This window comes from Thamnophis sirtalis, unplaced genomic scaffold (genome assembly GCF_051295495.1).
Source record: "Thamnophis sirtalis isolate CommonGarterSnake01/CBP01778 unplaced genomic scaffold, rThaSir2_p1.2 scaffold_9, whole genome shotgun sequence".
In the NCBI taxonomy this organism is placed as follows: Eukaryota; Metazoa; Chordata; class Lepidosauria; order Squamata; family Natricidae; genus Thamnophis; species Thamnophis sirtalis.
Window position 1 is genome coordinate 70,739,024 of NW_028261389.1, and position 12,919 is coordinate 70,751,942.

The window sequence follows — 12,919 nt, forward strand, 5'->3', positions numbered from 1 at the left end:
GTTAACAATTTTAACAATATGACTCCTCGAAACTAACAGACAGTGCAAATAGAAATTTCCCTAAAGTCATAATAATATATTTTTTTAAATTTATATCTTACCTGACTCCCAGCATTATTTTAATACAATGATTATTTTGGATTAGAAAGTTTATATTTTTACTCCGCGAGTTCCAAAAAACATGAAATTCTCTTTTTTTTTTTCCTCCAGAAATTTTATATTAGCTCTTTGATCAGAGCTTTTCAACACATTTCTGTAAATATGTTTTATTTCATTTTTCATTTTCATTTCATACGGTCACATATATACTGTGCATAACCGGGGCCGTATAACATTGAGCAATAAACACAGCCATCCTTGTCAACAATACTCCCCAAAATACAAACCCAATATACCACTTCAACCCTCCATACACCCTTTCTTTCACCCCCCTCCAACTTTCCTTTCTCCCCTCCAACATTCCCCTCTACCCTATTTCCCCTCCCCCTCTATCACTCCTCTCTCCCAATACACTCCCTCCCTTCCATCTCACCCTCCCTCCGATCCTCTCTCCCACCCTCTCTACCCCTCTTTCTTCTTTCCTTCTGCTCCTCCCTTCGGTGTATTTCTACTATCTATCAATATATTCAGCTTCCTATTTTTACATGAAATTCTCTTAAGTGCTTATTATAAACTGAAGCTGCTGAACATTCATCCGCTACTTTTCAGATCCCACCACTGACATCTCCCAGGGTACATTCACAATTTCTTTGTGGGCAGAAGGTTAGGTTGGAAAGAGCAGCTGAAAGGAGTACATGTTAAAAAAAGTGATATCATGTAATAGACACAAATGTTTGCAAGAATAAGAGGTTTCCTTAAGTCTTGACTAAAAGTATAAGTATAATCTTTATTGTCATTGTACTTAAATACAACGAAATTGGTTTTAACCTCACTGGTGCAAAATTATAACAGAAACGAAAAAAGAAAAAAAAAACTAGTGTGTGCATGGAGTGATTGTGCTTGTATTTAAAAGTCTCACAGCCCAAGGATAGAAACGATCTTTAAACCTGTTTGTTCGACTGGCTATACTTTGATGCCTTCTGCCTGATGGTAGAAGTGCAAAGAGACACTGACCAGGGTGTGAATCATTTCTGAGTATCTTCCTTACTCTGCCAAAGCAGCGAGATCTGGCTATGTCATCCAGTGGTGTCAGAGGGCAACCAATGGTTTCTTGTGCCAAATTGATCACTCTCTGTAGTGCCTTCCTGTCCGCAACTGTTAAACCAGCATACCGTATTGTAACACAATATGTGAGGACACTTTCTATGGTGGAATGATAGAAAGAGGTCATCAGCCGTTGTTCCACCTCATTTTTTCGCAGGACTCTAAAGAAATTAAGTCTCTGTTGGGCCTTTCCAATCACCAGAGACGTGTTGTTTTTCCAGGTGAGATCTTGACTAGTAAGCACTCCCAAGAATTTAAAAGAGGAAACCCTCTCCACACAGCCCCCCTCGATCTACAGTGGGGCAGGTTCCCTTTTAGTCTTTAAAAAGACTAAAAGTCTAGAAGAGTAGACTAAAAAAGACCATAATGTATTCTTAATGTAAATTGGAACTGAGGTTGTATATCCCCTCCAAGGTATGCTTAGATTAATACAGCCCTATGAGTCTTGCTGTAGCTGCTGATCAGCTCCCAGTTCTACCAGCATCAGGTTTTCTCTCTTACTTCTAACTATGGAACTGATATCCATTCCGCTTGGTGGCAGGAATTGTTGTTCAGGATTCATGTCTTTCTTTCCTGGGGCCTTAGCAATAGTAATAGCATTTAGACTTACGTACTGCACCAGAATGCTTGTTTTGACCGAGGCTTCCCAAGAGCATGAAACAAACTTCTTTTCCTGGCAAAAAACTCTTTTATTAATTTACCGGGAGTTCTGCTCATTCACAGCTGGCAAACCTTATCTGGCTTGGAGAGCTGCCAGGTCGATATCTGCAAAACTTGGCAAGGAGTCTCGGAGAGTCACGAACCAATTAAGCGAACTAATTACCTCCTGCAAACTCCACTCCCCCTTTGCGCCTCTTTTATTCCCTCTGGGAGGGGCCATTCATCATCCGCCTGTGGCCGTACTCACAAGTCGACTTCTGTTCTTTAGTTGTTCCCTTCGTCTGGCAACTTTGTGCATGCGCACACTGGGAATACGCTCCAGCTGTTCTTCTGCCTCACTGATGTCTGATTCTGAAGGCAACTGATAACTAGCATACGGCTCTGGCCCCCTCTCTGCCTCCGACACAGAGCCCTCATCAGAGCCTTCTCCAGACTCCAGGACTGGCCCATCTTCCTCTCCAACCTCCCCACTGTCTGAATCTGCTGAGGGTGAAAATCTGGGTGCGTCTTATACATTGAATACAGCATTTTTTGCCTTTTGAACCCCCCCCCCTTTTCAAAAATGGCCATGCATAGCCTTTAAGAGACTTCCAGAGTGCTCCTGGGGGCTGGGGAGGGCAAAAATGAGTGAAAAATGGCCCATTTTTCACTCATTCCCCCCCCCTCCCCAGCTCCCAGGAGCACTCTATAAGCCTCCTAAAGGCTATGCATGCCCTTTTTTCCCCACAGGTCTGTTTTCGCAAAAAATGGACTGTTTGGGGGAGGTCTGCAGAGTGCAAAAACTTTTTTTAAAAAAATCGCCTCTTCAAAATCTTGGTGCGTCTTATACTCTAAAAATATGGTAATTGGTGCAGGGTGAGGGGCTGGAGGGAGGATGCAGAGGTGAGAGAGATTCAATCCAATGATTTGTGATCTTTACTGTTGGCTTCCTCATTGGCCTTTGGGGAAGGCCATCAGGGATGTTTGCAGATAGGATCCCATGATCGTGGGGCGCTTGGCAACCGATCGTCCGTGCAAACAGATCGCCAAGCACCCAGATCATGATCACATGACGATGAGAGTGCTTGGATGGCTGGAACTCTGACGCCCAGCTATAACAACCATTTCTTCAGTACCATTGCAACTAGGAATGATAGCTGACCGAATGGTCATAGACTGAGGACGATCCAAACCGACTTTGTACCTCAGGCTCTGTAACTCTTTATCAGCAACACTTCCCTTTTTTGTTCCCTAGGACTTTCTTGTTAGAACTCATCCTGTCAGAAATGAAGGAAAGGAATGTCCTCATCGATGAAGAGATGGCCATGTTCCTTGCAGTGTCTTTTGAAAAGAAGTGTCAGTCGGTGCTAACATTGGTTTCTGCCACAAATGATGAAGAGGTAAATGTCTCCACTCTTACATTATGTTCTGACCTTGGCTTCCTGATAGCAATAGCAGTTAGACTTATATACCGCTTCATAGGGCTTTCAGCCCTCTCTAAGCGGTTTACAGAGTCAGCATATTGCCCCCAACAACAATCCGGGTCCTCATTTTACCCACCTCGGAAGGATGGAAGGCTGAGTCAACCCTGAGCCGGTGAGATTTGAACAGCCGAACTGAAGTAACCTGCAGTGCTGCATTTAACCACTGCGCCACCTCGGCTCTCTGATACAGTAAAGAGCACATGCTTAGTCCCCAAAACCCTCTTTTTATTTCAAAGGCTGTGAATTATGTTCATGCACAGCCTTTAATGAGTCACTTAATAGTTTGTAAAGAGTCCAGCAGAAGTCTGCCACAGTCCTTTGGGATAAGGCTGATAAGCACCCACCTTTATCTCCCTTGAAACGCTGCCAAAGACCTCATTGCCAATTAGCTTTGCAAGGTCAAACGGAGCACAGAGTCAAAGTGGAGCTTCAGAATGTAAGCCGAACAGAACGAACAAAGTTGCTTCCTGCAAAGGCTCCCGTGCCTTTGCTCCTCCTTTATGTCTTATGGGAGGGGCCAATCACCTCCAAGCCTTACTCCGGAGCCGTCCCTTTTGTCTTACCTGTTCTTGCCCTCTGGCAGCTTTGCGCATGCACGCACTGGGAACAGGGGGAGCCTGTTTCTCTGCCTCGCTGATGTCTGACTCTGGAGGCAGCACATAACTCCCAGATGGCCCTGGCCCCTTCTCTTCCTCCGACACAGAGCCCTCATCCGTTGTTCCTCCTCAACCCCAACACATTGAAAGGCGAATTGTAAAATATAGCCTGGACTTCTACTTGGGACACCTGCCCAAATTCTGGCAGCGTGACGGGCCCACATAGCAAAGGGGCAGCCCTTCATTCACATCGTTACGCCTGCCATCTTATTGATTTTGACCCTACCCCCCCTAAGACCACCTCTGACTTTGTGGCAGTTCAGAACTACCCCTTGCACCAGCCACACTTCGGTGGATAAATATTTCACCAGTTTTCTCTTCCCTCAGAGCTCTCTTGGAATGTGAAGTGGTTAGACAAACGTACTTTGCACATATTTACCTACTTACAATACGGTGTCTAAGCCATCGTGTGTCTGGTGTGGGGAAAAAAAAGTCCTCTAGTGAGGAGTTTTGCTGTACAGTCAAATTTGTGTGACCGATTTGCTCAGTCAGTTAAATTGAATTAAAAATTAAATTTGCTCACGCCAACTCAAGTCACAAAGTAACGCACATCAATTGCAAAGATGTTGATGTTTACTGCAAGTAATGGGAAATTGCTTTGTTTTCTTGCTTTCTAGCGAGGAGGCCCTGAAACCAAGGAAAAGATTAGAAGACTCACATTTTTGGGGGGGACAAAAATGCAGTTGTGACTGCCTGATCCAAGGCCTGACACTTTGTTGTCTATGACTCATAAAAAAGGAGTGGCATTCTGGTTGTGTGATCATGGCTGCCATCTTGACATCTCCCCCAAGCAGTGGTGGAATTCATTTTTTTTTACTACCGTTTCTGTGGGCGTGGCTTGGTGGGTGTGGTGTACCCTGCTGGGCGTGGCTTGGTGGCGTGACACGGGAAGGATACTGTAAAATCTCCATTTCCTCCTGATCAGCTGGGACTCGGGAGGCAGAGAATCAATGTGGGTGGGGCTGGTTTGGTTCTTTGAACTACTCAAAAATTCTGCTACTGGTTCTCCAGAACTGGTCAGAACCTGCTGAATACCAACTCTGCACCCAAGCCCCCTTGGATAGCATTGCTAGGGAGGCCAAAATTTGTAACTTTGTTTGCTGTCTGTATGCTTAATAAGGGTGTAGTTTAGGAATAATTTAATCAAATCACATGCTAGCTGTATAACTTGCCTTCTTTGGTTAAAAAAAAATGTTGGACCGAACTTTTTTTTAGTTACTAGCTAATCAGTCCCAAGCTAATTCTTGGAATATTAAATAACAAAAGTCCTTAATAATTAGATAAAATTGGATAAAAGCTATACTGTGGCATAATCCTGTGCAAATTCAGCCTTTATTTTTAAAAGTCTTTTCCCCCCCCCCTGCAAATGATAATTTGGCGATTGATAGAATTGGCATATTTTAGTCCAGGTGCGGTTAGGCAATGCCAAGAACGATTTAGCAGTTGCGTAAATAAATAAGAATTTATCCTGTTTCCTATATTCTAACACTGGTTAGACAGAAATATTTTTTTAAAAGCCTTCTCATTCAAAAATACTCTTCAACATACCAATTGAATAGTTATTAGAAGCCTAATATAAATTATGGCAGTTCAGCTATACAGATTCTTAGTGATCATAAACTGTGAACTTGGATCTGTGGGTTATCTTAACGAGAATTCCAGTATATTATCTTAGAAACAATTTAGTGTCTATATTAAATTCTTGCTGAATTTAAACATCAAAGAGGAGTTAAAGCAGATAATTGAATTAGAAGTGCATTATCTGATTGCCTCTTTTCTGTAGGAAGCCCTAGTTGCAATTCGGCTCCTCGATGTTCTTTGTGAAGCGACATCAAATCCTGGAGAACTGCAGCCTTTCCAAGCTTGTCCCAATTTGCTTGAAGTAGCTATCAGTAAGTGGGATTTTTTTATTTCTTAATGATTTCAAAACAGTGTCATTGAAAGGGAACATTTGTTTTTAATTTTGCTGGAAAATAAAAGTTGTACCATTGCTAAGTAAGTAAATACCGATAGTCCTCGACTTACAACAGTTCATTTAGTAACCATTCAAAGTTACAGCAGGACTGAAAAAATGTGACTTAGGGCCATTTTTCACACTTACGACCATTGCAGCATCCCCATGGTCATGTGATTTACGTTTGGATCAGAACAGAGCTGGAAGGAACCTTGGAGGTTTGTTTGTTTGTTTATTGGATTTATATGCCGCCCTTCTCCCAAAGGACTCAGGGCGCCGTACAAAATTTTTAAAAAAACAAACATATTACAAAAGTTAAAAAAAAATTAGATAGAGTATCCAAAAAACAAACCCAATTAAGATTAACAATAACGTTTAAAAAATTCGATTAAAATTAACAATAATCAATCATTTATTTATTTTGTTCAGGCCAGGCCGGCTTGCTGGAAAAGCCAACTTTTTAGGGTGCGTCGGAAGGACCGGAGTTCGGGGATTATGCGAAGCTCCGGGGGCAGCTCATTCCAGAGGGAAGGCGCTCCCACAGAGAAGGCTCTCCCCCTGGGGGTCGCTAGCCGACACTGTCTGGCCAACGGCACCCTGAGGAGGCCAACTCTGTGGGATCGCACTGGGCGGTGGGAGGCTACCGGTGGCAGTAGGTGGTCTCGCAGGTACCCTGGGCCTAAGCCATGGAGCGCTTTAAAGGTCATAATTAGTACCTTGAATCACACCCGGAAGACAACCGGCAACCAGTGCAGGCTGCCTAAAAGGGGCGTAACATGGGAGCATCTAGGTACCCCCATGATAACCCGCGCAGCCGCATTCTGGACCAGTTGAAGCCTCCAGGTGCTCTTCAAGGGCAGCCCCATGTAGAGAGGTCTTCTAGTCCAGCCCCCTGCTCAAGCAGGAGACCCTATACCATTTCAGAGAAGTGATTATCCAGTCTCTTCTTAAAAACCTCCTGTGATGGAGCACCCACGATTTCTGGAGGCAACTTCTGTTCCACTGGTTGATTGGCCTCACTGTTAGGAAGTTTCTCCTTAATTCCAGGTTGCTTCTCTCCTTGCTTAGTTTTTATCCATCGTTTCTTGTCTTGCCTTCTGGTGCTTTGGAAAATAAGTTAAACCCCCCCCCCCCATTTCTTTGTGGCAGTCCCTCAAATACTGGAATACTGCTACCATGTCAACCCTAGTCATTCTTTTCTTTAGACTCCTGCAGTGATTCGCTTAACATACGTGGCAAGAGAAGTCGTAAAATTGGGCAAAACTCACTCAACACACTTCTCCCTTAGCAGTATGAATTTTGGGCTCAATCGTGATTGTAAGTCAAAGATAATCTGTACTGAGCAATAGCAGGGGGCATTATTTCTGCCCCTTTATTTACAAGACCTTTGAACATTTTTTTTAACACGCTATAAAGAGTTGCATTTTATGTCTGCAGGAGACTTTCTTAAATGGGAGCCTGTTAGGGGTATCTCTGTTGGGAGACAGAAAGTAGTGCAGCGGAAGGTACAGCTAGAGAGAAGGGGTTCCACCACAAAACCGTGTTTGACTAAAGGGCGCTCGATGAAACCGCGTAGCTGACGTCATCACAGCGCGACAACAGCGCGGAGGAAAAAGCACGCTGTAAATGCTAAACCTAAAATTAACCCCTAAACCTAAACCTAACCCCCCTAAACCTAACCCTAAACCTAACCCTTAACCTAACCCTAAACCTAATCCTAACCCTTAACCTAACCCTAAACCTAAACCTAACCCTAACCCTTAACCTAACCCTAACCCTTAACCTAACCCTAAACCTAACCCTAACCCTAAACCTAACCCTTACCTTAACTTGAATCGGCTTGCTTTCAAAGCGCTATTTAAAGCGCCCTTCTTTCTCCGCGCTCGCTGTTGTCGCCCTGTTGATGACGTCAGCAACGCGGTTTAATCGGGCGCGCTTTAGTCGAGCGCGGTTTTGTCGTGCCACGGAGAGAAGGAACGTTGCTAGTAGAAGAAACACACGAATAGAGTCTCAGACACTGCTAGTAAAAACAAGTAGCTTTACTACTAATAATAGCTTCACAAGCAGTGATAGTAGGTATTTGTCCAAACACAATTCAAAGAACAAACAATTGCTTACAGTCGCAGTTCACGTTCCAGTCATCAGTCGAGCAAGTAGTTATCAAGCATAGGACAAGCAGAGAGAGAGAGAGAGAGAGAGAGCTTTCCCGACTCCCTCTTATTGAAAAGTTAATTACATTTGATTGTAAAGTTAATTACAGCTGATAAGTACATTCACCCATTTAAAGCAACATCGACCATTTGGTATTGTATATGAAGCTATATTGCCTACCCAACACTAGGAGTATACTTCCAACAGAGCCTGTTACCTGCGGTCAAAAGTAGTTAGAATACAAAAAGCGTGGGGCAGGGTCACTGTGAGTCAGCATCCTAGAATCTCTGCTTTTCAGCCTTTCACCAGGGATACCTGGCTCTTCCCACAGGGAAGACTTTGAGTGTATGAGTACCTTTGAGTTCATCTTGGCTCCTGAGGATTACCTAGACTAGTCCTGTTCTGACCTAGGCTTCCTGAGAAAGCATAAATCCCCCAAACCCTCTTTTGTTTAAACAGCTGTGAATTATGGCCATTCACAGCCCATCATGATTCACATTTAGTCTGTAAAGAGTCCGACAGATGTCTGGTCGAGTTGCCGCAGTCATTCAGGGTGATGTTAGTAAGCACCCACCTTTCTCTCCCTTGAAACACTGCCAGAGACCTAATTGCCAATTAGTTTCGCAAGACCAAACGTAGCACAGAGTCAAGCAGGACTTCTCAGAGCTTGAACAGACTAGATGAACTGATTGCTTCCTGCGAAGGTCCACGTCCGTTTGCTCCTCTTTTATGTCCTATGGGAGGGGCCAATCACCTCCAAGCCTTATTCCTGAGTCGCCCTTTTTGTCTTAACTGTTCTTCTGGCAGCTCTTGCGCATGCGCACACTGGGAACAGGCTCACACTGTTCTTCTGCCTCACTGAGGTCAGACTCGGGAGGGTCTGGAGGCAGCACGCACCTACCAGATTTCCCTGGCCCCCTCTTTGCGTCCGAGGCAGAGCCCTCGTCCAAGCCTCCCCCAGACTCCATCTTCCTCCCCAACCTTCTCACTGTCAGTTGCTGCCAGCTCCGCAGGTTGCCGGTGGACCACAATGAGTCCCTGCACTTTTCTTGGCTAGATTTTGGCTGTGGTTTGTCGTTGCCTTCTTCCTTGGGCTATCAGAGTGGGGCTGGCTCAAAGGCGCTCATCTGGCCCAAAGCAGAACTAGAACTCATGGCCCCCTGCTGTCATGAAACTAGTTCTACAAATAGATGCTTCATGTTGGAATTGGAATTAGTTTATTTGTATGCCGCCCTTCTCCCTGAGGGGACTCAGGGCGGCTCACAATTCAGGGGGGAGGGGATGACAAACAAGTTATAGACATAAGACAATACATTATTAAAAGAAAGCACAACAGTCATACCATTCGGGCGGGGTTAGGGTCTTTAGCCCCAGGCCTGCTGGGACAGCCAGATTTTAAGGGCGGTGCGGAAGGTCTGAAGGGTGGTGAGGGTACGAATCTCCATGGGGAGTTCGTTCCAGAGGGTCGGAGCAGCCACTGAGAAGGCTCTCCTCCGAGTAGTTGCCAGTCTACACTGGCTGGCTGATGGAATTCGGAGGAGGCCTAATCTATGCGATCTTATCGGTCTAGTGGAGGTAATTGGCAGCAGGCGGTCTCTCAAGTACCCAGGTCCAATACCATGAAGGGCTTTATAGGTGACAACCAGCACCTTGAAGCGCACCCAGAGACCAACAGGCAGCCAGTGCAGCTCGCGGAGGATAGGTGTTACGTGGGTGAAATGCGGTGCACCCACTATTGCTCGCGCGGCCGCATTCTGGACCAGCTGAAGTCGCCGAATACTCTTCAAGGGCAGCCCCATGTAGAGCACATTGCAGTACTCCAGCCTAGAGGTCACAGAGAGAATCGAAATACATTTAATTGATTGTGTTTTCATTTTCTATTTCTTACTTTCTATCTTGTTTTGTATTATTATGTTGTTGGGTTGTTGTTTTTTGACTTCTGAAGTGACACGCCGGAGAACTTGGCCTCTCCTTTTTGACAAGGCCACTTGTCGAGTTCAAAATATGTAATCTCCCTCCTTGATTGAGGCAAATCATTCCGGAACCCCAGATTCTTTCCCTTCTCCTTCTTCCCCCACCTTGAAACAGACTATTTCAGTGTTCCTTTGAATTGTAAGGGGAGCCAGATTGATTTTCTTTGATGTTACTACCTGCAAAAATTACCTTCTTCGTTTAGGCCTTTTGAAGCTCATACAACTTGCTGGGAAGCAGACCACAAATATCTTCACCGTCACTTATTCCAGAGAGCAGGAAGAAATTTCCCATCCAGCTGTGGGCTTTAAATCACATCTGATTCGTCTGATTGGAAATTTATGCTACAGGAATAAGGGTAACCAAGACAAGGTAAGCTAAGAGAATCGAAACACCTTGGAGGGCCAATGACACTTGAAATATATAATGACACTATACCAATATGATGTTCTTCCTCATTCCCAAAAGGCTTCAAACCAGAACTAGGTTGCACACTTAGTGACCACTGATTCACCATGTTCGCATCCACCCGCTTCACACACACGCGCCTTCCGCGCATGCACCCGCTCAAAAAGGTGCCTAAATAGGACAGCATAGAGCTGGAATGGGTGAACGGGCCCACCCGCCATTTCCACTACCAGTTTTGGTGAACTGGTCCGAACCAGCTGAATACCACCTTTGCTTCAAACCATTTAATCTTCTGCTATCCAAGCTGGGATTTGGAGCACTTTTTTTAAAAACTGCTGTTTTATGCTAATAATCATCCGGTAGGTTTCACAATATTCATTTGTGTTTATATATCATTGAATAATGAAAGATTCTTTACATGGTTTTCATGCCATCGTAAGATGTATGAATGTAAACCAAACATAAAACAGAATAAAAATAGCAGAAGAACAACCATGAAGTTCTTCTGGCATCAAAATGGGAATAGTGTCCTGTTCTTCGAGATTATTATTATTATTTTTTTACTTAATCCCTTGTATTTTTCATAGTTTCTCATCCCCACCTTTCAGGATTGCTCCTCCTTAACTTTCTGAGATCAGCCAAAGTTGGCTTTGACGCTGCTAACTGTTGAAAGTGGTCCTCATTCCCCTGAAAGGAACATCTTCAAGACTCAGTAAGGCATGGGAAAATATATTTTTCTGAATGGGCCTTTTGCAGCAGACCCCAAAGGTCGGTTCCTACCGGTTCAGGCTGTTTCAGGCCAGTAGGTAGTAACTCGGACGGCCACGCCCCTGAACCGGTTCCATTTGCCGCCATATTGTTTTTTGCTTCTGCTCATGCACAAAAGCATTTTTTTTACTGCTGCGCATGCACATGTAGCGCATCCCTGAGCGAACTGGCAGTAACAGAAGCCGGAACCCACTCCTGGACAGACACCCCCCCCCCATTTGATGAGGGAGCCGGCCATATCTTCTGGTGGATGGAATGGGACAACTTGCAAACAATGGCTTCCACCAGGGCTCTATGACAATTTGCCGTGGCCAAATCACCACGGCCAACTCGCTGCAGGACAATTTAACAATTCTATCTAATTATTTGAAATAAATTATTCTTTTTTTTAATTTTTGCCATTCCCATTTCATTCTGTCCTTCCTTTTGCATCTTTTCTTTAATGAGTCTGGTCCACCATTTCTTTGATATTAGTGTGATTTTTGTTCTGCAGTGAGTTGTCTTGTGACAGGTAGGCCATGGCTAGTTGTCCCTGGCGAATTGTCATAGACCCCTGGTGGAAGCCATTGTGTTAAGGTCATTGACTTAACACTAGCCCAGAACCTATATGACCCCTTGAATCCCTGGGAGAGGGACCATTAATATTTAAGGTTATAATGGGATGAAAAGCCATTAACGGTATATTGTCCATAGGATAATGAGATGTGTTTCTTGATGAACGGCAGCTTGGTGGTTTCACGCTGATTGAGAGTTTCCTCATAATACAGATACTGGTTGCAGGAGAAGAAGGACTTTTAGTTATTAACCTTATTAATTCATGTTCCTTCCTAGTCCCATTTTAAATATTTTGGGGATTACAAGCAAAGAAGCCTTTAATGTCCCATTTACTTTGGACCCTACATGCCAGCTAACTCCTAGAGGTTAGCATGACCTCGCCTTCTGAATGTCGAAAACCATTAGTCACTGTTGTGTTTGTTCTTTTAGTTTTCAAAGACAGGCTGCTAAGTAGGCAGTTTTAGGATAAAGCCTAATCAGGCACGAAGCGTTGCAACTTTGGCTGGAATATTGTTCCTGGGTCTGAAATAGCAGTGGACTTATATACTGCTTCATAGGGCTTTCAGCCCTCTCTAAGCGGTTTACAGAGAGTCAACATATTGCCCCCAACAATCTGGGTCCTCATTTTACCCACCTCGGAAGGATGGAAGGCTGAGTCAACCCTGAGCCGGTGAGATTTGAACCGCTGAACTGCTGATCTAGCAGTAGCCTGCAGTGCTGCATTTAACCACTGCGCCACCTTGGCTCATGAAAACCTACCAAGAAGGAATTGGACATCTATGATTATTCAGAATTCCTTTCTGGAGATCCTAGTTGGTGGAAACAGGGCAGGACCAATGTATAATACTGCATTTTTCACCAGCAGTGTCGTTAGCATCCTCCAGTTTGGATTGCAAATTTAACAGGGGAAGCAAATACTTGTAGTCCTCTTAGGACCAAGCGGGGGAGTGTGTCTGATTTCGTGATCCTAGAGCAATAGCAACAGCAGTTAGACTTATATGCCGCTTCATAGGGCTTTCAGCCCTCTCTAAGCGGTTTACAGAGTCAGCATATTGCCCCCACAATCTGGGTCCTCATTTCACCCACCTTGGAAGGATGGAAGGCTGAGTCAACCTTCAGCCGGAGAGATT

General features: G+C 44.5%; 1 protein-coding gene across 1 annotated transcript in view; it reads left to right on the top strand.

The window, feature by feature from the left end:
* The window catches only part of ATXN10 (ataxin 10), a 75,773-nt gene that overhangs the window by 33,777 nt on the left and 29,077 nt on the right, over positions 1–12,919 (top strand). The window contains exons 7-9 of the mRNA XM_087722229.1: positions 3,098–3,242; positions 5,766–5,874; positions 10,264–10,430. Of these exons, the coding sequence (XP_087578355.1) occupies positions 3,098–3,242; positions 5,766–5,874; positions 10,264–10,430 (421 nt within the window). The remainder of the gene's footprint in view (positions 1–3,097; positions 3,243–5,765; positions 5,875–10,263; positions 10,431–12,919) is intronic.